General features: G+C 35.4%; 1 protein-coding gene and 1 long non-coding RNA gene across 4 annotated transcripts in view; one reads left to right on the top strand and one right to left on the bottom strand.

The window, feature by feature from the left end:
* LOC126965510 (uncharacterized) overlaps nt 1-25,298 on the top strand; it is a 154,111-nt gene that overhangs the window by 113,471 nt on the left and 15,342 nt on the right. For 2 of the 3 annotated variants that reach the window (XM_050809149.1, XM_050809151.1), the window contains exons 5-9: nt 10,556-10,731; nt 13,233-13,374; nt 20,699-20,713; nt 22,464-22,616; nt 24,254-24,441. In XM_050809149.1, coding sequence (XP_050665106.1) covers nt 10,556-10,731; nt 13,233-13,374; nt 20,699-20,713; nt 22,464-22,616; nt 24,254-24,441 — 674 coding nt within the window. The remainder of the gene's footprint in view (nt 1-10,555; nt 10,732-13,232; nt 13,375-20,698; nt 20,714-22,463; nt 22,617-24,253; nt 24,442-25,298) is intronic. The other variant, XM_050809150.1, reaches the window with a different exon arrangement.
* On the bottom strand, nt 20,426-24,313 carry LOC126965535 (uncharacterized). The gene is made up of 3 exons (XR_007729549.1): nt 24,034-24,313; nt 22,458-22,596; nt 20,426-21,371 (listed from the first exon to the last, which is right to left on the bottom strand). It is a non-coding gene; the product is annotated as an uncharacterized LOC126965535 (long non-coding RNA).

Genomic DNA, 25,298 nt, shown 5'->3' with positions numbered 1-25,298 from the left:
TACGCCCTGCCTATTACAATGCAGTACCGCTCAGGATTATTGGAAAACCCCAAAAATTTTGAGTGGCGGTACAATTGCGCTTGTCACCTTGAGACATAAGATGTTAATTCTCTTTTACTCTCCTGTCTTCAAACCGAAACATAATAATGTGTAAACATTAATATTTAACATTCAACCATCTTTAGAATACAAATTTTAAGGTCATGTTATATAGACAAAATACTTTTAAAGGATTTAAACGCGTGTTTTAAAATAAAATATATTATTATTAACCACCTGTCTACAGCAAATACCACCAAGGAGGCAACATATGGCACTAAACTTCACGATCACAAATATGGCAAATACTATCTTGACTAATTTCAACCGCAGCTCCCCTGAAAACGTACTCTGCAAAGGTCATACGTCGGACATAAAATAGTATTAGAATGTAACTTTTACGCAAAAACCTTATGTAAAATACAGTTACAATTACACGTGTCTTATTCAATACTTTAAAAGTATTTTATTGTAATGTGTAACACTCGCGTTAATCATCGAAAGGACTATGTTATAAAACTAAAATTGTGTGCACATCTAGATTCAGTCCGCGTATTTTGCTTGATTCAAGGCGAAAAGATAGCACGGCACTTTAAAGTTTATTACATTTCGCGACGGAGTATAAGAGGCGTGCTGGCGTTTCCATAAAAGTTTTTACGTTTATTGCCAAAGGCCTCTGTCGCTGAAACATGGCTACAACGATTTACAATTCAGAGATGACGCGCCGCTCATTGGATTGTTTATGGTTTATTTTACAAAGAGGAATACATTATTTTGTATATTTTACGAAATATTTTACTCTGCTATTTTTGCATTACGCATCAAGTCTCAAGGTATCCAAATAGACTCATAATTCTCTTCTGAAGAACTGCATCTTTTAGTAGAAATGTTACAGCATATCTATGAAAATATATACTAGATTGCCTAATGAATTGAAAGATTTACAGACTAAAAGAAGACTGCATCAATGATAAATAAGTGTTTCTATAGTTTTAAAGAATTTTTCAATACTAAATGAATTATTATTAGATAATAATATACGTTAATTATATACTTTTGTGACATTAAATTTGTTGACATGATACATAGGTACCAAATGAAATATTAAATTATTTACATGTTATATTATAATTATCTTTAAATTTTATTTTTACTAATACTAATGATGGCATTGTGTAATCCGAAATGTTTCAGTATGACAGTAGTGTGTTGGTACTTAGAGCATAATTCAGTGTACCTAATTAGCGAAATTTTACAAAAAATGTATTCTAAGTAGGTATTCTTAATTATTAATCATTAACGATCATGTAGACAACTCGATAGCAAATTTTGCATGTCAATTGACGAAAAATATTGGGTTATTAATAATATAATGTTAATACCTTAAGTACAATATTTCTTGCAAATAAAATAATTACATTTCGTTTCATTTTAATGATACAAGTAGGGTTGAGAATTGAGATGCATCGTGTACTTGTCTGGGTGAATGTATAAAAATTATGTGTCGGGCTCTCTGTGCGTCAAAAGGATTGAATTTGATGAAATTCGATGAAATTTTATATTATATGTATGTATATAGCTTATATTATAATTACCCAGTGAGTCTTTTTTGGCATTATAATACGATAAGAATAAGCTACAATAAAACCTAGTATATTCTAAGCCTGTAGTGTAGACCTTGTCTATCAACGTCTGCGTGACGTCAGGAAGTCTTTCAAATCTCTCTCAATAATAGAAAAAAAAGATCACTTTTTAAATTAAAAAAACACAATTGCTTAAAAACTGCAAAAGTGCTTTATATTTTATAATTTTAAGATTGTAGTTTTACTTAAGACTGTAGGCATTCCATAGATAAACATAAAATAAAGAATAAAGAAACAGATTCAAACTTGTAGCTATTCAGTTATGGAAAATTGCAACGCTGTTGCAACTTGTTTATTACGTTATTGAAGTATTCGTAGCGAGATGGTAACTTAATAAAAATCCAATATCGCCTGTGGACTGAGCTTCAATAATATTTGATCTTCGGTCAACTAGGACGGCCTGCGCGCACGAGATTGCTACATCTTCAATTTAATAAAATACTGCGCCAGTTTATATTGAATTATACTCGTCGGGAGTTAGCCTCAATTGATTTATTAGCCTTAGGACCGACTTCACCATACTCTATCGATTATTATTAAATTTTTCGTTTAGTACAATCGTTTATCACAATAAAATACAAAAACATACTACATTACCGAATTGCCTGTAGTAGGAGGCCGTTCGTTGTGGGCTTACTCAATAACAAAGCTATGATAGGCTGCGATTAGCATTTCTTAATGAAGCCCCATCTCGTGCCACCATTTACAATTGGTTTAACGAGTTAAAGCGTGGACGTAGCAATCTCAATGAAGATCCGCGTGAGGGACGTCCTTTAACAGCGACTACTGAAGATAATATCAGTGCTGTGCGACGCATGATAGAGGAAGATAAGAGAGTGACCTATCAGCAGATACGGGCAAGCCTAGGCATTGCTATGAGTCAAGTTCAATAAATTTCACACGAACATTTAGGCGTCAGGAAGCTTTGTACCAGATGGATTTTCTTTTTCTTTCTTTCTTCTTTCTTTCTAAATTCAACGGGGGTGACTCAAATGCTGTATTTGACATCGTCACAGGTGATGTAAGCTGGATATATTGCTACGAACCCGAAACCAGAAGACAATCATCTCAGTGGGTGTTTCCTTTCGAGGATCGGCCAACTAAGGTAAAGACAGGAAAAAGTCAAGTAAAAAAGGTGATTGCCTCATTCTTTGGTCGGAAAGGTCATTTCGCGACAGTTGTGCTAGAAGATGGAAGGACAGTTACTGCAGACTAGTATGTCAATCGCTGTTTGCCTGTTGTCTTGGAAAAAATTCGACAGCAACGCCCTCGAAGCAGGATCCTCCTTCACCACGACAATGCTTCAGCGCATTCCGCAAAACGGACTGTTGAATATTTGCCTATGGCAGGTATCGATATAATGACCATACAATATACCAATACAGTTGATACCTGGCGCCCTGTGACTTTGACTTTTATTTTTTCACAAGTACTAAAGTTAAAATTCTAGGTATTCGCTTTACGAGCCCTGCAGATGCGGTGAAAGCGTACGAAAATGCCATAGAAGAGACCCCTAAGGAAGATTGGGCCCACTGCTTTTCTTAGTGGTTTCATCGAATGTGACGATGACGAGAGGAACGGAGATTACTTCGAAACACAATAAAAGTATTGGCAACTTTCTGTATTAAGCCGTTTTTCATTTTCTAAACATTTTCAATGTAACCTAGGTATAAATAACACCGAAAACGAAGGAAATTAATTCAAAATGCAAAAATACTTCAGAGTATTGTTCGTTGAACTGCTGAAAAAAAAATAGCTGTCAGCCATATACAACACCCTTTACAGTGGTATTTATACAGATCAGTGGATATAGTTGAACCACACGCATTTGACACACGCAAACTAAACAATGACCTACTTCATGAAGCGTTACAAATTCACATTCTAAACAAGCGGTCACACGTTTACCCAACAAGCAAACATTTACCAAATAGCACAACAATTCCATAATGCCATCTAACTCGCCAATGAACACAATCCGGAAAGGTTAGCTATTCTCTCTCTATCTTTAACACATAGCTAATACGCCCAAAATTTTCAAGCTTAGAATTATCTTTGAAACAATTTAAATGTTTACACTTTTATAATAAATTCCCATAGCCGATCAGGCACTTATAAAAAAATTTTAATGTTTTATAAAAAATTTGCTCTGTCGTAAATCCAGCTACTTCAAAGCTGAATATCGAAGCGATCAGACAGCCTGGGGCTAGATTATGATTGTGTTATAGCAATAACTTTTCTTCAAGTTGCGGAATCAATTTTGAGCAAATGAATGCATTTATGTCAGTTGTATATGTCAGAATCCATGATTAAGCTTTGTTTTTTTTTAAAAAAAATCTAGTTCTATTCTTATCAAAGAGTTCCAAAAATATACTTTAACACATTCCTCAAAAAACAACAACCATATCTATTTGAATAATCAAAAATTGACAACTTCCAGATAATCAGTATAGTTATTGCTTTTCATTTAAGAATATGGTTCCAAAGCAGTAAGGTTGCTGCCAAATACCATCAAAACAAACCATTTTATAATGTCTGTATGAAAAAATAAACTCACATCTAACACACAAAAGATCGGATTCGCCAGCAAAAGAAAATAAAAAAGCTCAGACTCTGTAACCGCAGATTTTTATTCAAACAAAGAATTCAGAAAATTTGCTCACGATTTTTACTGAATTTAAATAGATTTCAACTAGTTTCCATGACGTATTCCTTTAAGGCCCCTTGTAATAAAAATTGTGGATGGTGAAATACTTACCCACCTTCTCTAATTGACCTACTTCCAGACGTAGTCTCACATACTCACAGATATCCCCATTAATAGTTACATCATAGTAGTTTCAGCCCATCGATAAAACCACACAAAACTGAAGTGGCAGTGGACAGGGTACATAGCTCGAAGGACAGATGACCTTTGGGTATGTAAAGTCCTCGAAGGGCGACCACGTACTCTGGAAGACGCATGGAGAGTATATAAAGCAGATGGAGCCCGCGCTCTGGGGAGCAGGCGCCAGGACGAGTACCGGTTGTGTCAATAACGTCGTTCCCGTACTCCTCCTACTCGCACTAAGGCGCGGTACACCGTGTGGAGTTAATCGGTCCGATTGCGACACACCACCCCACCGAAAAGCCCGGTGGGGTGACCGCCCGTGTGGGTTCCACACGAAAAAAAAAAAAGGATCGATCGTCGTGGAGATCTCTGAGCGAGGCCTTTCTCCGAATGTGGACGTCCTTACGTCCTAAGCCTAAAATGATGAATGTAACCACGACAAGTGTAGGCATTGCAACGCTATGGTTGTCGGACTTTTATCAATTCTGTTTTCCAAAGTCACCACTCTTGGTAGGTGAGAAGGTTGGCGATCGCAGTAAGTGGCGATAATCTCACTTAGTGGCCTCTTACGACTCCCACGAGTGGTGTGCTATTCTGGTGCGATACAACATGCACTACCAATTTTATCTAAAATCTTTATTTAAAATATTCAAATAGTCAATCACAAATAAGTATAACTGCTAGAAACAATCCTTGAATTTATTAGGTCCTGGATCTCGCCTTCACACCGTGTTATATTTACGCAATGATTTCTCATTTCCCAGCAAAGAAAATCTGAAACCAATTGGCTATCATCATACCCTTAGATACACGCGTGAAAGGTTTATTCCACGATAAGCTTCGGAATGAAAGTTCTGGAACAAACCAAGTTTAATTGGGCTGAACTAATAGGGGAAGAGTGTTTAAATTTGATTGCCACAAAGTTTAGAAATCCTCTTATGTTATTCAATGAAATTACTTTCAACGAGTAGATACTGAAATACGGAGCTAAAACATTATCTTAACGTCTTACGTGCATTACATAATTAATTCACTTATAAAATGAAGATTTAATTACAATTTTTAATAGGCCTACGCTTTTGTATAGTTGGTATAGTACAAATTAAAAATTATAGTCGCTTTGCAGTCTCATTCAAATACTGAGGAAATTAAAAAAGATCTCTTTTGAGGGTGATATGTACATCGCGCTACAACAGTACTTCTTGTTTATTATTACTTTTATGTTTGTTCCTGGTGCTAACTTTATGATTATAACAGTTTCTATAAATTTCTCTAATCCTTCTTATCTCATAAATGTAAAAAATTGTAAGAATGTATGGATGTATGTTTGTAACTCTTTAACGCAAAAACGACTGAATGGATTTTAATTAAACTTTACAATAATATTGCTTACATATTAGAATAACACATAGGCTATAATTTATAAAGATATAGTGTGTACTACCCAAAATAATACGATAAGTGTCAGTAAGTAGGACAAAATCTACAATCTGCGAGCTATTCATGCGTGCACTGCAAAAAACTGCAGGAGTTACAAATATTATAATGTATCATATAATATTATAAAGTATCATATAATATTATAAAGTATTATATAATTGTAAATAAATAATCCTAGAAAAAAGCCCGCGACAGCGATGACAGCATATATCTATCTTTTATGTATTATCCATTATCGCTAAAATAGTGAACCATAAAATATACAATAAAAAATAATAATTTATTTCTAACGCACGTAATATTTTGGTATTCACTAATTGATCCTTAATATATCAAAATATATACTTTATCGCATCTGATATTTAAAGTGGATAATCGTTGTCTATTATACTACAGGTGTCAAAGGTTTTATATAGGTACCTATACAAAAAATACCACTACGGCCGAGCTTCAAGACATTTCAACCCCAATTTCACCACCCTAGGAGGGTTTTCTTAAAATCTTTTTTAGTTCATACCTACATGTACCCTAAAAAGACCTACCTTCCAAACTTCATGCTAACAATAGTTAACAACAACTAAAACTTTCCCATACAAAATTTGATCCCCTATTTAACCACCCTTAAGGACGTTTAGGTACAGATTTTCATTAGGTATAGCGAATAACCTAAATTACGATTTTTACTTCGCTAACTTCAAAATCATAGGTCTTTCATATAACCTTCCAACCCCCATTTCACCCCGTCTCGGGTGGGGGATTTTCATAGGATCCTTTCTTCTTAGACTTGCCCCCTAGAAATAACCTACATTTCAAATTTCGAGTTGAAATAACTATACTTAAAACTACTTTCAACAAACTGTACTCCCCTAATTTACATTCTATACCTACGTTCTAGAAAGAACCTACCTTCCAAATTCCAAGTTTGTAGGATTTATAGTTTTAGAAATTTCGTGATTATTTAGTCAGTAAGTGAGTGAGTGACTGGTATTTCGCTTTTATATAAAAATATAGGAGATAGATATATGCTATATATAAAGCTAAAAATTGAAAAGATTTTTTCGTGATACTTAGTCGTTTTTGTAAAATGCATCGGAGATGAATCAGTCGCTAAAATAACACCTGAAAATAATTTATATGGCAATACAGCGTTTGGCGGGTCAGCTAGTGTGCCTATAATAATTGTAAGTACTTTGTAATTAAAGTGTTAATACTTATAAGAAAAACATTAAAATAACACATAAAATACTACACAGGACCGTGTTTAATCAATGAAGATTAAAGCTGCAAATGTTGTTAAGGTTTTTATATTATTATTTGTAAGGCTTCAAATGGGATAAGCTACCGATGCTGAATAAGATTGTCTGAATCCTAAGCTTAATCTTATAGCGATTGACCGAGGCACTCGAAAATAATGAGAATTACGCTGAAGAACCGTATCGGATACTTCAGACCGAACGGATACCGTGAACTATATTTCATTCTATGAATTTGGTCATGGGAACGCTGGGAGCATATTTCCTATGCTTAGATTCGTTACAGTAACACAATAAAATAATAAATTCAGTGGGATTATAATATAAACATCAATAATACAAACCTAAGTATCGATAAAAAACTTCACATTTTTATTACAATAAGGAAAGAGAGGACCAGGGTATGCAGCTGATGGTAATTGATGCGCCCTGGCCAGTACAATGCAGCGCCGCTCAGGATTCTTGAAAAACCCAAAAGTCCTGGCGGCACAACAATTATTGCGGTCGTCACCTTGAGACATAAATGTAATTCTCTATTGGCCAGTAACTTCACTAGTTGCGGTGCCCTTCAGACCGAAACACAATAATGCATACATATAACTGCTTCACGACAGACAAAGGCACCGTTGTGGTACCCATAATCTAGCCAGCATCCTGTGCAAAGAAGTCTAGCATTGGTAAATGCCTTAGTTGCCTCTTACGACACCCTTGGGCCCGGGACTTCCCTATTCTTTTTATGCTCCGGGAAAGCACAGGGAAATTATTGGTAATAATTTGAAAATTTCCTTGATAATTTCTTAGACTCAGGCGTATTCGAAATAGTTTACCCATCCATCCTGTTTAAAATCCTAAAAAAATGGGTTGTACTCCGGGAGTGACAGCAGAAGTGAAAACTAGAACACTAACTTGTGCATTTTTGAATATTTTTGAATGGTTAGGGCATCATTTCACACAAATTGCTTTAATGATCAATATAAAAGAACTAGCATTTATGTGGTTAAATACAAAATTCACATAATACACGTACACAAAAATGACAATTTATCTATACTTAATATTATATTTTTGTCATGCTCTCAGCGTGTATGATGGCTCGGTGAGAGGTGTTGTCTAAGCATCCTTCAATATCCGTGAAAAGACAGAGTGCTGTCTCCTTGTTATCTATAGCATTTCTGAGGAGTGGTTAATTCATAAAGAGCCATGTCCGTCGATCTGCCAGCACGATATGCGTGACCAGTATCAGCTGGAACCTACTGACCGCGTGCAACGCATAGCTGCTCGAATTGTCGGGGTCCACTGTGAATAACTTGATCACTTGGCGTTGCTGGGAAAAAGCTGCTAGACCTGATTCCTGCCGACGAAATCCACTTTCGCAAGACTTGCCACAAATTAAGATATCATCTCCATCATCAGGATGTCTGGCGTTCCTTTACAGTGCCATTATCAATTAACTTTATTCCTTGACATGAATATCTTATAAAAAAGCCCGTACCCCTTTATAAGAGCCCGACAACCCTCCTGTGGAGTTCCTTTGGTGTTGTAAGAAAATGTGGGCGGCGGTGATCAATTAACATCAGATGACGGTCATCAGTACACTCATTTGTCCATTTAAAAAAATCCTCAGTAGCAACGGGTACGTTACGGTTTTTAAAAAATAGATTGCTTTGTATTACATAACTTTGTTTATAATTAGTTTCCGTTAACTACTTAAACAAACAACCTTTAAATACTTAGTGCGTAGTATTTTAACGATTTTACAATAGGTATTTCTAGAAACACTGTGCGCTAAGTATTTAATGTTAAATAGGTTTTTGTTTATCGCGTATTATTATTCCCTTTTAAAGAAACTATTTAGCTAAAGGTTGTGCCTTACCTATGCCCGATCGCATTCTTTCGCTTTAGGACCGTCCGACGCGTTTGAAGTCGCCGCGAGAAGCGAGAAGGAAACACAAGGGAACGTCGCTTCTGTTCTATCCGACAAACGATCAGCTACTTTGAACTTGAAGCGCGCGGGACGGCAACATCGCTTTTTGATGTTCAAAGATTCAAGTTCATTGTATCATTCACCTATTGACCCAATTCTACAGCGGGTTCATATTCGCTCAAAATTAAAAGTCTACATTTTGACCTAATTAGTGCACCGATTTCGTTCATGTTTTGTGTATCGTCAGCAAATGCATTATAAATACATAAGAAGTATGTAGCTACATTTAATTTTATAATGCAAAATCCATACTGTATAGGTGCAAATTCTCGCGGGACGACTGTCGTCTATACATCGTAACGATGTCTATTCCTCATGGGCCTGAGACGTTGCTGTAAATGTACGCGGAGGCTAGGCTCTATTCATTTTTTCATCATGCTTCCAGAGTTAAGACGTGTAGTAATGCCATTATCAGGAGTCTGTCTGACAGGCTGATGTTGTCAGCAATGTACCGACGCTGGGTGGATATTGGCATTTAGTTTCTATTTGCAGTTTATATTGTTTTTTGTTTAATTCTAATTGTATTCGTACTAAGCATCAAGGGTCTGAAAAGAAGAGTTATTATTATAATATTATTTCTTACGTACTTAATACATTGCTGCGAACGCTTGGATCGCTCCGGATATTCAGGGCCTTGTGCAGCACAAGGCCCTGAATATCCGGCGGAATAAAGGCCCGGAATAAATGGCGGCTATTTAAAAATAGCAACCGTTTAGTAAAAAAAAGTATTAACGAGTAAATGTAATATGTTGAAGTGTATTTATAGCGTGGCCCTTTAATAGCGACATTAATGAACACACGGATAAGCATAAAGAAATATATTCGAAAATAAAAAATATATGATTCACCATAAACCAATTTTCCATAACATCATTTCGGTACAGCCTGTAAGTAATCTAGTAGCCGCGAGCCAGCGTAGACTGCCACTAACTTATTCCACGCCGTGCCGTAGCCGTGTAGGTGAACAGGGCCCACGTAAGAGTTATCAAAATTTTGTTCACTAAATATATAATTGCTTTATTTAAAATTTCAATTATTTAATTTAATTCATAATTTTTTTATGATTAATGTTAAGTAGTTGCACTCGTGTGTTCATTTAATGTCACCATTGTCGCGCCACTCTCTATATGCAGGATGTGGTTGTTAAACGCGCTTGTCATTTCTAGTACATTATTAATTAGTTTTCTATCGTACAAAAAAGATATTTCTTTTACCTGTTATGCCATTCAATATCACATACTCTTAAATTCACAATCACTGGGGACAAATAATACTAAGAATTGATATTAATTTTAGAAAGTAGTCCATGTTTTTGCCAGTACGCCTCTTGTTTAACATCTAACAAAAAAATAACTCTATATTACAGGAAGCGCTAGAAGTCCTCAGAACAGCTGCTTCTACAGTAGAGCTAAGAGTGTGTCGGCCCCCTCCAGATGTACTAGAGAGTATAACACCTCCGGATCCTCCGACTCCACCCGCGAGGACACCACACCCTCCCCACTTGCCTCTGGATCCTCTCAACTGTCATCCTCTGCATGCAAGGTAAGTTAGTTAATAAGGCTCGTTTCATATTATATTATAACTTAAACCATTATATTATATCAAGACAAAATTAAACAACGGTATAATTATTATATAATGTTATGTAAAATAACTAAACATAATGAATTATAAATCAAAAATGAAATGTAATCGCAAAAGACTTTCCGTTTCTAAGTAATATGATAATTATTTAAGATAGGCGGTGGTTTTCTTGTTTACTTCAAAATTGCTTTGGGTGTGGGTACAAGTCTTCTTATGATACTAATCGTTCCACGGAGAAAACTTATGCCACTAAAATAATTCTTTAAGCAGATGCAAATCGTTCAGAAATCTTTTATTGTTAATAATGTTTAAACAATGATTTCATGAAGCGCTGCAGGTAACTATCCTAAAGTCGTTGAAACAATCTAAGTCAATAAGAACAACGAGTACAGAAATAGCTATTAAAACCAATCCAAGTTAGTCTCATTACCTGAGATCACGTCATAAATTGGCTTTTCATTTCTACTACAAGATGTGTAGAAGATTTACACGAGAACGCATTTCATTGTCTGTGGCCTCATTATGACGTCATTAGTATTTATAGTCTACGGAATACGTCATATATGCTACTATTCTAAAGATTCTATCGCAAATACAGAGTCGCTGACTTATTAATTATTAATGAATGAACAACTTGTTTTTGACAGGGAGCACTAATGAGAACCTTTATCTTCCGCTCAAATAATTATTAATAGCTTTGATTCATCGGTGGCGTTCATTCTTTCATCTTATTTTAAGAAAAGCGTCGCTCCAGTCCAAATCTCTAGTATCACAGTGACCTTTACCACATAAACTTCTTTTAACAATTATTTTGAATTTCGTATTACATCAAGCTCATTTCTGAGTATTGGATCCACAGCAATTGAAGTAACCTTGTGTTCAAGCTGCCCCAGACCACATATGAAAGTGATACTTTATATGTGGCTGGATCTTCGCCCTATAGAGAACCTCAAACTTTTTGATGATCCACAGTTTCTTTGTGGCCATTTTGGCTTTATCTTCCAGATGACCGCCTATTAGGCCTTATTTTCTAGATCCAGTATTTCAGTACTATATTTGGGTATACGACAAATAGGGTTTTTGGTTGGTATAACACAAACTGGTGATCTGGGGTTGAATTGAGTAAGGTTCATTTTGCCCGAATCCGCATTGTCGTAAGTGTTTACGATTTCCCAAACAATTTTCGGATTCGAGAAATTTTACTGAGTTGGTCATCACTCCCTTTTTAACTTTATATGGTAGTTAAATACCATATCATTTCTAAGGCAAAAGATCGCGCGGTCGTCCTCCAACAAGATGGACAGACCAAAATAAAAACTCGTCATCCCAATTCTCCGCGGCTGTTAGACACGTGCTGGATAGAAACCGGTGGAGGCTGATCATCCGCTGATCAGGTGCAACCCGAAGTCTGACCACGATCCTCAGATATGAGGGACAGACCCAAGAAAGACAGAAATACCATATAAAGTGATAGCTACAAATATTGCCTACGTACTACACTGAAACTAACTTGGCAACAGTCAGGATCTCTACTCTAGCTGCCCGCCAACACCTAGCGCTATCGTCTCCATGTGTCAGTTATTGCTTCGTCAGAATTAAGTACTCTCTTAAAGTAATCTCTATGACGTAATTATTGCGAGGTATATTATAGATGAATGTGTTATGTTATGTAAATGCGTACCGACTTCCAGACGTTTCAAAGTCAAATTCAAATAAACTTTATTCAATTGGGCTTAAACTAAGTGCTTTTGAATCGTCACTATAAATATTTCTTTTAAATTACTGAATCTACCATATTATGTTCGGAAGAAGTAGAGCTCGTGAGAGGAACATACAAGAACGACCACTCTTTTCAATCAAATTGAGTAGGTATTTAACAATGGCTGTAATATACAAAAAAAATATCCAAATGTTTTCAGTTTTCTTTAGTGTTAATTCCGCCAATATTTGTCTTTTAAACAATTCGACACGTGTTTCGCCTGTACACGAGGCATCCTCAGGACATGTTGACTCGCCAAAATCTGGCACGAGACTCAAGTCTAAACACGTCTCGAATTGTTTAAAAGACAAATATTGGTGGAATTAACACTAAAGAAAACTCAAAACATTTGGATAATTATGGATTTCCGCAAAGTAATGCCTACTTCAATAATTTTTTTTTATTGTTAGGTACTGCACCCAATATAATATGAACAGTGTTCAAATTTAAAAAAGTTTTAAATATCAAATATTTCATAAAAATTAATAAATAATAAATTGTATAAATATATATTATCGCATATTGGATGCATCCACCTAGAGCTTGAATTTATTGTGTGTGTAAGGATGCTTCCTTCGTGAACATGATGGTCGTGATTACTGTTATAATAAGAAATCGCATGCAACAAATACAATAACGTTAGTCAAAGAAGTTTATTTTTAACAAATTTTGTGCATTAATAAAAAATATGAACCTGTAGGTTATCTCAAACAACAAGCAGCGCCACCACGTCATCGTCGGAAGGTCGAGGAAAACGGGATGTGAGCCCCGAAGACAGGAGACATGACTTGCATTTACCAGGTCTGGAGCAACCTTTGCCTGTGTATGACATCCAATATGGGGTAAGTTGATTATAAAACTACTACCAGCTCAAGTTTTGCTATGGAAGAGAGGACAAACGAGCGTACGGGTGACTTGTTCTCTTAAGGAGGAGAGAAGAAGAGTCATAAGAGCGTTGTCGGCCCTTTAAAAAGTGTACGCGCGTATTTTCATTCGCACGACTGACAGCAGTACTCCATATGTAGTCGGACCTGCACTTTGTAGGAAGTTAAAGGGAAAGGCATTTTAAACCAATTCCATCCTGAATATATTTAAGTGTTAAATCTGTTAAAGGAAAAAAAACCTTACTTTTGACCCTTTCAAGACCCTTATTCAAGTTGAAATTAACATTAAATACCTTTGTCAGTGTTCCCTTAGATTCCAAAAAATGTAAATTTTCTTAATCCGAATCAGAACATGCGGCTATTTAATACATATATTTTAACACTGCAGTTAAATTAAAACTTAAAGTGTACTTCTCATAATCTGTAATTGTTAAGGTTAGGGATAAATAATTTCTTATTGCACACGTAAAGGAAAGAAAACGATATGCATCAATTGTTTTTTATATACAAATGACTAGTTAGCACGGAATAAAATGTGACAGCTGGGAAAACGTCGAAAAAAATTGAGGTTGATTGTCAGTCAATCTTTATTTTAAACAATGCATGCACACTAACACAAAGTGACACACAAATCGCGAGTGTAAGACGTAGCTTGTCAGGCACACTAAAGCAATAAACCTGGCCTGTTTTTATCGGTTATCTAGCAGCAAGAGACTCTATTTAGATTCTAGACGTATAAATTGTCCAAGCATACGACATTAAAATGTTATTAACGGAACAACAATTAAATAAATTAACATAAATTGAAATTATTATAAATTCAAAAACTTTCACTGTATAATTATACAAAAAGACTATTATTATTTCAATAATTGTAGTAGAACTATTACCGTTTATAATAATTATCATAAGCGGCAATGAAATAAGAATACTCTAGAAAGCCATTAATTTAGCGAAGGAATGAAATACAGATTATACCCGTAGGTGTACAAGATAACTATACCTGTATATAGGACGAGTACACACGAACACAAAGGAACATAATATAAGGCTACACTGCCCATAAATTATTCCATTACGTACGTTCTGTTCATCTTACTTATTCACGTAATCGCTACGACATATCCCAAGCTCGATTTACATAATCAAAGCTAGGTACTGTCTAAACTTACCTGGCAATAGAATATGTTATATTGTATGCAAAGTCCATAGAATAACTTTGACGTGAATAAGTTTGACAACCCGTACAGACCAGTGGTTTGTGACCTTTCTACTAAGTAAGATCCAGGTTAGAATACGGCGATCTGAAAATGAGCGATTGGTACTCGTATGTATACGAGTTATGTGTGACGACCTGTATAGCCGAGTGGTTAGCGATCCTACCTACTAAGCTAGAGGCCCCGCTTTCGAATCCCGGTAGGTGCAAGCATTTATATATATGGATGTTTCTTTCTGAGACATGGATGTTTATGTATATTTATGTATGTTTAAGTATGTTGTATTAAATATATCGTTATCTTGCAACCCTTAACACAGGCTATATGCATAATTTGAGTCAAGATAAAGTGTGCCAATATTATATTTTTATTATTATGTGTGAGTGTGTATTTGTATGTTTGCAGGTACCGCACTATTTGGCCGTTAGTAGTTAGCGTTTTAATTTAATAATAATTCCAAATTCAATATTAGGCGTTATTTTGCGTAATAATGTTTATTAAACATAAAACCCATTCAAAACAGAATCCGGATAGGAATATCCGTTAGCCAAACATTACTTGAAATCGGTAAGATTTACTATACATACTTATGATTCCGGTATTAATAACACAAAGTATTTTATGGCCGCTTTTATGTGCCTCGAGTATCGTAATAAAACAGAAGTGGAAAGTAATGTCGCCCGATACATCACGTGATGTAAGTGGTGATATAATATTATTGTGTTATATTTTGCTATGTTTTTCTTTGCTATTTATACTCACTATTTCATTATTTTCATTAGTTTCGTTAAGTAAGGAAATTCTAGTTGTGGCGTTAAATTATTATTCTTCTTGTTTTATTTGATTTTCGTGGATTCATAACTAATTTTCATATGGCAACGTGAACCCCATTTAAAAAATTCAGATTATGATTCGGAAAGTTGGTATTAAAATAAATTATTATTATAAGCAGACGCAAATTCGGCCTCACATGGAGTGCTGTTATCGCCTCTGTGCGGGTGCTCCCCAGTACCAGCTTCTTCCATTTGACCGCATACAACGAAGAGCAGCTCGAATCATCGACGATCAAGTCATCTCCGATCGGCTTGATTATTTGCCATTGTGTAGAGGTGGTGGTTTTCTGCATCTTCTATCGCATTAATCACAGGGAGTGCTCAAAGGAGCTGTTCGGGTTGATACCAGCGGCCGAATTCTACCATCGGACATAACGTTAATATGCTAAATACCATCTGTCATTCCACAACCGCACGTTTTGCAAGAAATGTCTTGCCTCGCACAGCCACTTTGTGGAATCAATTACCTACTGACTGCTGTTTAGAAGTTTGATTTTTTCACAGCTTCAATTTCAACTCGAGACCTCCACGAGTTCCCAAGATAAAGGGTCTTGACAGACAAAACTCGAACGTTTCGAATTAATTGATTAAGTTAAAAATTGAGTAGTTAAATCAACTAAATACTTAAAACCTCAAAAAACCTATTGAGTACAATAGGTCCATCCAACTACATTGTATCAACATTTTAATAAATTAAAAAAATACTCAAGCTTTTTAATACCAATTAAAGCAAAGTTCGCTATGACAGGATCAACCAGTCACACCAAGCAGCAACCTTTCAAGTACATGCACCAAAATGGCCCGTCCCACGACCGAGCCACAAGCCATTCGAAGATAGATCATCCTTCCTACTCAAACAAAAAACCAACCAAGTAATATATATCAATATAAATAAAGTGATAGAGGTTTTCATTTGTGCGCGGATCAAGGAAAATCTATTGGATAGATTTCAATTTAGTCTTCTAAGTTTCTTATACACTTGAACCTTGTCAAGAAAAAAAAATTGTAATATCTTCATAAAGTTTCGACAAATTATATAATTAAAATTAATAAAGTTTGAAACAAAGATTTTTTATGAGTACTACGTGCTCAGTGATGTGTGTACGCGGATGAAGTCGCGGAATACAGCTAGTTAAAAATAATCTTAGACACTGATTCGTTTTCCTGGTACTAAGAAATATAGAAGCAATTGGTTTAAGTATACAGATTTCCGGAATTGAGCACGTGACTGTATCGGCCTATCAATCTCCTAACTTACCACTTCTGAAGTCAGACCTTGATCTACTGTTTGATGTTGGCGGTCGTGTACTGGTTGCTGGCGAGTTTAATGCTAATCGTTACTATTGGCGAAGTAGCTAAACTGACAGTCGTGGTAGGGTCTTGTTTCAACACATGTTAGGTAATGAATACTTAATCTACTGCTCCCGTAGAGCAACTCAAGTCAATTATTCTTCTCGAAATAGACATTCAAAGCCTGATTTGGTCTTTTCGAAGAATATTGTTAGCATAAGCTATATCCAAATATCCAAGCTGAAATAGCTCTGTCATCTAATAACCCCTAAAGTTTTAATATTCAGGGCATCGTACCTCGTCTTCCTTAATTGAGACATTAAAGGTCAAAAATGGATGAAATTATTTGTCTCGATTGAACCACGTTCAATATCATAAATGAGATCGACTGCCAACTTGAGCTCTTGAAGTTGTGTCCACCGCCAGTATTTGTACTCTTGCCTATAATCTGAACCTTCTAAATGATTATTTTCATTGTTTAAGATAGCTTAAATATTATTTTTATTTAGTACCTATATTAATGCCATGACATATTTTACCCTGAAATAATGCCGCAAGAGACATAAAATATTTTTTGTATATACAAAAAACAAACAAAAGTAAAATCACACAAACTTAGTTGAAAATTACACAAAGCCTAAACATACGTCTCGCAGGCGTGCTATACTTAGATAAATAAAAAATGGCAGGACTTACCTTAATGACACGGCCACCGTCCACTAACTCCAATCGGCCACTGAGTCGGCGATCTTTCGCCAACTGACTGACGCGCTAACTTCTATCGTAAGAAAAAGACAACTGATATTTGGTTGCTTGTACGCCTCACAGGCGTAGATTAGGCTTCTAGGGTTAAATATTGTCAAAAGTTATAATGTTGCATATGGAATGCAAACTTTTTAGATTAATTATGCTCTATTCGCGTCGAGATTAAAAGTTATGTAAAAATAACAGATATCAAAGTTTTAACAAACCTGTTCATAAATGATATCGATTGTTTGAGTGTCGATAATAAAGGAATCAATTCGATATCACAAAAGGGCATCACTAATTAATAAGTGCTCGAGCTGTGAAAAGTAAAATAAATGGATGAAGTTTGAAATATATAAAATGAAAATTTTTTAACTAATTTTATGTTGCACAGAAAATAACATTTTATACTCGTAATTACTGCAGTTATTAAACGTAAGAGTTAATTAATCGAGTTATTACCATAACACATATTTTGATGACTGCCCTGCAGTTATTAATGTACACATTAATTAATAACATTTCCAAACATTGATACCAGTGTATCGAGGTATTAAGCTTAATGTGGAAATATTTTTGTGTGTAATTAAGTTTTATTGAACAACACAATAATCGTAATTAAAATAGTAAACGGAGGTCGTAATATGTATATAAATATAATTATCCATGACTACCCTCTAGTTTTCGCATCCGTTATACGAGTACATAGATACGGACTATTGGCCACCAATATATCTCCACTTCACTTTCTTCATCTTCATTTTCATAAAATATACCTACGTAGATGCCTATACGATGGGTTGCTAGTTTATAAACCTCTTTCTCAAATCAACTGAAATATAACACATTTTTCCCGCGTTTTACTGTAAGTTAAGGCGTATTAACGTATAAATATAACCTTTTAGCCAGTTAATTTTCTCTATTTCATGAAAAATAGTGACGACGATGATATGATGACGTTAGTGAGAGATCCCGGGTTCAAATCCGGGTATGGATGTTTGTTGCCGGGTCATGTATGTTTAAGTAATTATTATATATAATATTAAATATACCGTTGTCTTGTACCCAAAGTACAGGCTATGCCAAGATAGTTTGTGTAAAAGTCAATAATTATTATTATATTCGAAGGCGAATTCCTATACTGTGCAAAGCGTCTCAGTTATTTTTATTTAAGTTCATCTTCTGAAGCTACGTCAAACGGTACTTTATTGTCAACTTTTTTCAACAGTCTCCAAAATACCTGAAGAAGATATCGATCCAAAAAAAGTGAAGTTTTGTCCACTACTTTAAAATTTTATAGAGATTTTTGAAATCTAAAAATTACCTATTCAAAAAGAGAAGGAAAGTTTCTAAGAAACTCGCAACTCTCAAAATTGTAGTACCAATAAATATAATTTATTGAAAGTTTTAATCTATCTTCTATACATATATATAATTAAAATGGTCTTTGTTTGAGGCTCTTTCACGCCTAAGCCACTGCCTAAGCACATGGAACTACCACCATTCGATGCGAAATTTATCCTAGATGGTATATGGCTACTCATTTTTTTTATTAATTTCCTTTTAAAATTCGCCCAGCGAAGCGGGTGGGACCGGCTAGTCTATATTATATGTAATGAAAATAGTATTTGTTTGCTGCTCAATCACGCCTAAAACACTGATTATATCGACATGAAATTACCAACATTCGATGAGAAATTTATCCTAGATGTTTTTTTCGAATTCCAACGTTCCTTCATTAATTTACGTCCTTTTAAAATTCGCCTCACGAAGCGGGCGGGAAAGGCTAGTTTATGATATATTTGCAAAAAAAAACAAAACCTACCTTCACACTAAAGCTATTTTTGTATTTTTACTCTCGAAATAGTTAAAATTTGAACCTAGGTGGTGAAGTTTTGTTTATCTAACTTAGAGTTTACATTTTCATATGCTAATTGGCCGTCCAGCCTGATAAAAAATATCTCAAAATAATATTGCAGATGAGACGAACAATAATGTTTATCGAATCATCGAGCTCGTGAGGTCGTAATTGAAAATAAAATATATTACATATTTCTCTCGAACAGCTATCATTAATATAGAGTTTCAAACTTTTGATAGTGGCATAATAATTGGCAATAAGAACAGAAACAAAGCTTGCAGGTCAGACAGTCAGTGCTCTTGACGTCACCAGCGCCATAACCTGAACACAGCTTACTTACAAAGTTGGCACAACTCCCAAAATGGATCTTGGCTTCTAACACTAAGTTATTCAACACTTCTCTGTCTTGTATCATTTAATACCGGCCACTTGAAGTGCACTTATTATCATTGTAATTCTTCTGGATATTTTTTGCCCTGTGCTTTCTCGGGGCGTAATAAGAATAGGGAAGTCTCAGTCCCAAGGATGTCGTAAGGGCATTTACCAATGGGACGGCTAGTATATGGGTAGTGGAGCGGCGCTTTTTTCTGCCGTGAAGCAGTAATTACGAGTAAGCATTATTGTGTTTCGGCCTGAAGGGTGCTGTAGCTAGCGAAATTACGGGGCAAATGGGACTACATCTTATGTCTCAAGGTGACGAGCGCAATAGTAGTGCCGCTCAGAATTTCTGGGTTTTTCAAGAATCCTGAGCGGCACTACATTGTAATGGACAGGGCGTATCAATTACCATCAGTTGAACGTCCTGCTCGTCTCGTCCCTTATTGTCATTAAACAATTTTCTTTTCATCATATCCTTCTCTGCGAGGTCAACCCTGAACTCTGAACCAAAAAAGCAACACAGAAGGATATTTGTTAAATAGTTTGCCTTCGCTTTACTTAAAAGTCTTTGTTTAAATCACTTTAAATGACGCCACATATTTGTATAGTAAATAATAAATATCAATCAAATAAATCATATCTAAGAAACACTCTTACATATTATATTAATCCAAAAAAATAAATTAATTTGAAGAAGATTTATTAATTCTCCGTCTTATGTTATTCAACAACCAAATCTTGCTTCATATTATAATATTTCGCTTGTTATCGCAGATTACAATATAAACATAATATACCGATTACATGAAAATTGGCAGATTTTGAAGCTAAATATTAAATATCCTTACTCATGTAGCTACATAATACGCTAGAGAGCAAAATACAAAATTTAATATCGCTGGAACCATGTTCACGTCTCCTTTCAATTAATAAAGCCCTCTGTTCACGCTTCATAGGATGACGGATCTGTGGTAAGTATATTATCGTAAGTGACGCCGTAGTTGATTACTTTACTACTAGCATGCAGAAATACAAGTTAAATATATTTCTACCAAGTATTAGACATTATACGTTAACAAAGAAAAAATAAAACAACTCTGATCTAGATTCTGTCTCAAATTGAAATTGTTTTTTGAAATTATCTACTTTCAAATAGGCGTGTTCTATGAAATCAATATATCAATAACACACGCAGTATTTAATTAGTGGTTTTTGTAAATAATGTGGCATACGTTATTCTCTCATTTAAATTCAATAATAATACATTCCTGATACTACGTAAATGTATTAACAAAATTAAGCATCGTATCAACGAGTTCAGCAACGTCCACTTATAACGAACGAAACGACACTATATGTTGTCCAAGTCAAAATACTTTAATGAACCGTCAATTTCATCTTGAGACAGATTCTTAAATATCGACTGGCTTATACTCTAATAATCCTTCATGCACCCCGCATTAGTTACTTGCTCCATCCATAGCTTCTTAAGTATTTTCTTAGTTCCACTCCACGAATAAAAATCGACCTCATTCATAAACTATCTGCATAATGAAACTTCAACTTGTTATTTTTCATGAGAGAATGTCCAATCTTCCCGAACAAATGTACCCCAGGTTCGTGACGTGACTGAAAAATCAAATTTATTGTCTTTATTTGCATAAATGGGAGCCTGAACGAAGGTAGTTTAAAGATCGTTTACATAAATTAAGCGGTTAAATATATTTTTATTTAAATGGGAGCTCAGCTTAGGTATCATCATATTTTTTTTTTATTTTTTTTATTAGGATTCGCTGCTTTGGATAAATTAACTCAGAATACTTAATTAGACTAATGTCATACACTCTTCATACTGTGAGGTAAATCATCGGAGCACTAGGAATCGACGCTAGTAGTTTGTCGTGTATAGGTAAGCGCAAAATACTCTTCATAATTGAAGTTATCGATATCGCTAACTCGCCCCTCCCTAGCGCACCGGTGATGTAATAGTTCGATATTAGTGTAGCTGAAACTCATTGTAATAGATATTGGTTAAAACTATTTGCAACTATCCGACGAACCAATACAGTTGTGAACTAAACTCTGAGGTTCGTCGGCGTTGTATATCTGTTATTTGTAATGGCCTCAGAACTGATCTGTAGCGATCAAATATCTATATTTGTACAACATTCACCGACCGATAGATTATTCTTATAGTTGCAATTTCAGTTCTAGATTAGGTACTTGTATATCTGAGCCCCAATTTAAATAAATAAATAAATACTTATTATAGTTTGCCTTCGTGAGAGTATTATAAAATAGATATTTTTTCACAATATTTTTAAACGTAAGAGAAAATTAAAATAAACCTTAGAATCACATACAAATAATTATGATTAAAATATTTGATTAACAATATTAGCTAGGTCAATAGCTAAGAAAGTGTGACCAAAAAGTGTCCTAACTTTGTTGCATATAATTACGGCTAAAATTATATTGATAACGTAAAAATATCTACTGTATTTTAGACTCTACTCTAGCTATTGAAATTACTTGGCAAACAAGACTTAACATCTTATGTCTCAAGGTGACGATCGTAATTGTAGTGCCCCTCAGAATTTTTGGGTTTTTTTCAAGAATCCTGAATGGCACTGCATTGTAATGGGTAAGGCGTATCAATTATCATCAACTGAACGACCTGCTTGTCCCTAATTTTTATTAAAAAAATATGTTTACTTGTAGGAGTTTGACATAGTGATGACAAAGGTAAACGGTTCCCTCGGCTTCACACTTCGCAAAGAGGATCACAGCGCCCTCGGCCACTACGTGCGCGCCTTGGTACGAGAGCCAGCACTCAGCGACGGTAGAATACAACCTGGAGATAGAATTGTTGCGGTGAGTTTAGGTTTAAGAAAATGAAAAACAGTCGCGCAAATATTAATGGGGGTGTTTGAAGGAATTGTTTAAGTTAATATCTACCTCTCAAATCTAAAAACAACTTTTTGTACGACTTGTCTTTATTTGACGACCCATATAGCCCAGTGGTTAGTGACCCTGCCCACTGAGCTAGAGATCCCGGGTTCGAATCCCAAATGTAATTCTGTTGGTATTTCATAAACAATTATGAAACAGAACTTCCCTACCGGACATAATCAAAATGTAGTTTTTTTTTTCCGGCAGTCTACAACAGCGCACGTAAGTAGCCTCACGCCGCGAACAGGCATGATGAAATCAGCAAATGTTTACAGTATTACAAACATGCTCAAGCTGAATGTAATAAAAATATTGTAACAATGAAGAACGATGTGTGTTCAAGATGTAGCTAATAATATATTATACTTTTCAGCTGAAAGACGCCCTCTGCTGAACAAGGCATCCCCCAAATATCTCGAAGACGATCGGCCTTGCGCTGCCCACATCGAACCTAACCTATTCCGGTGATCTTGACCAGATTATCGGGCCATCTTGTGGGGGGCCTACCAAAACTGCGTCCTTCAGTACGTAGTCACCATTCGAGGACCTTACTGCACCAACGGCCATCGGTCCTTCCAGCTATTTGCCCTGCCCACTGCCACTTCAGTTTTACAATCGTTCGGTCTATGTAGGTGATATTTGACTATTGCGTGGCAATTATTGCAAAACCACCCTGATAACATCACTGATGTCACCATACGAAGACGTTCCTGTCCCAATTCCAAGTAGCTTGTATTATCATAATACGTTAAATAAATAAGCAAAAAGGAGTTATTATGACTTTTTTAAACTTTCAAACTGTAAAAAAAATCTAAGAAGAAATTGATCTTTTTTCTCTTATTATTTTTCAACCTCACATTTTGACATTTGTATGGTAAAGGTTACTTACTAGTACTACTATAAGTAACTGTAAAACTATAGTATTTACTGCCAATTACGTCATTACATTTCGATGGAATTAATAAAAAAGAATCCCAGAGTCTAAACAGCTTGTTGCGTATTTATTCATTAAATGAAAAAGCAGGCTAAAAATTTAGATTTTCTTAACATAAAAAGAAGAAGAAAAGTATCGAGCCTCTCATCTCCCTCATCATCAAATGTTAGGATTTTTGGAAATTTTAATAATTTTTGCTATTTACTATTGCTTCGATAAAGGTTGAGCTTTAATGAAAATAAGTGGCAAGAAACTCATCGCTACTCTTTTAAAGCAACATTTACGAGTATGGAACTGAAAATCAAATGAAAATGAATTTATTTATTTCGGAAAATAAATTTTGCCACACATTCCAACAAAATAAGTTAGATAATGAAAACAAACGAAGAAAAAAAGAAACCTTACCAAATGATCTGAGTGGCACTGGTCTTCCAAAACTGTAAGTAATATTCCGTAACAGCTGTGTCCATATAAAATAATACTTTATTGAGCACTATACTGATTTTCAGTGACCGCATTGTATGACGTTTGGAGCTGAACACACATTTAAAAATACAAATAATTGTATAAAAATAATTCATCGTTTTACAAATTATTTTATCCATTTAAATTGTTTGAACGACAGGTAAACGACACGTCAATGTCAAATATGTCGCATGCAGACGCGGTTGCATTTTTACGTGCATGTGGCTCTGAAGTAAGACTCCGACTGTACCGCGACCACGCTGCCACGCCGCTATCGCCCATGTCGCCTAAGGAGGAAGGGCCAAATGATTCCGAGTGTTCCATCAACAGGCCTAAACCACCCCTGAGGTACTTTATATAGCATTTGAATAAAGGCCGGACCGCATTACAGCGGAGCACACTGGACAGCACGGCACAAAACGTCGAAATATTATTTCAATAACTTCGTATGGTGCACGTTGACTTAGAGTGGTGGTCCACTGCTCGTTGATACGCGTCGCGGCGGAATTGTCTCCGAGAGAATATTTTGATGTGCAGCGAAGCTCACATGAGTCAAGTGAGTATCACTTGCACACGCCACTTGCACTGAGCGTACTGTTTATTGTTAAGTTCGATATTCTGAAATAAGTGTGAAATCATGCAAGTGTGAGTCATTAAGAAGGCGAGGAAACAAAAATGTACATTCGCCTTCTGTATGGTAGCATAAATTTGTTCTTATTTTTTTCCCTTCTATAATTTGTTCTTCTTCTACACACAACGAAGAAGTATTGACCAAATCCTCGTCACTATCGCTCATCTTGTAACGTTGCTCGCAACCGAACTGGTATAGAAATGAAGCGAGCTGCTGCTTACTGCCGGTGTTATGCGACAGGTACCGTCAAGCGACATGAAGCGAGCGAGGCGTCGCGCAGCGCCGCTCTAATGCAGTCCGACCTTAATAATAGTTTTCATTAATCCCGATTTTATTTTAGGTACAATAAGATTAAGAATATAATTAATAGGTCTTCTTATAGACACATGAAATGAATACGCGGGTAGAACTAATTAACCGTATTAATAATACTAGTAAAGCTTTATTTAATTCCATGCAAAATCTACGGTTTGTATGGTCCTCATTAGGGTAAAAGCCTCCTCCAAAAATTCCATTGAGTTGTGTTTATTAGCGTCTCTAACCAACTTTTACCCGCCACGTACGGCTTGGCACT

Source organism: Leptidea sinapis, chromosome 7 (assembly GCF_905404315.1).
Source record: "Leptidea sinapis chromosome 7, ilLepSina1.1, whole genome shotgun sequence".
Taxonomy (NCBI): Eukaryota; Metazoa; Arthropoda; class Insecta; order Lepidoptera; family Pieridae; genus Leptidea; species Leptidea sinapis.
The sequence above is the reverse complement of the archived record's forward strand: the minus strand, read 5'-3'. Positions and strand labels throughout refer to the sequence as shown.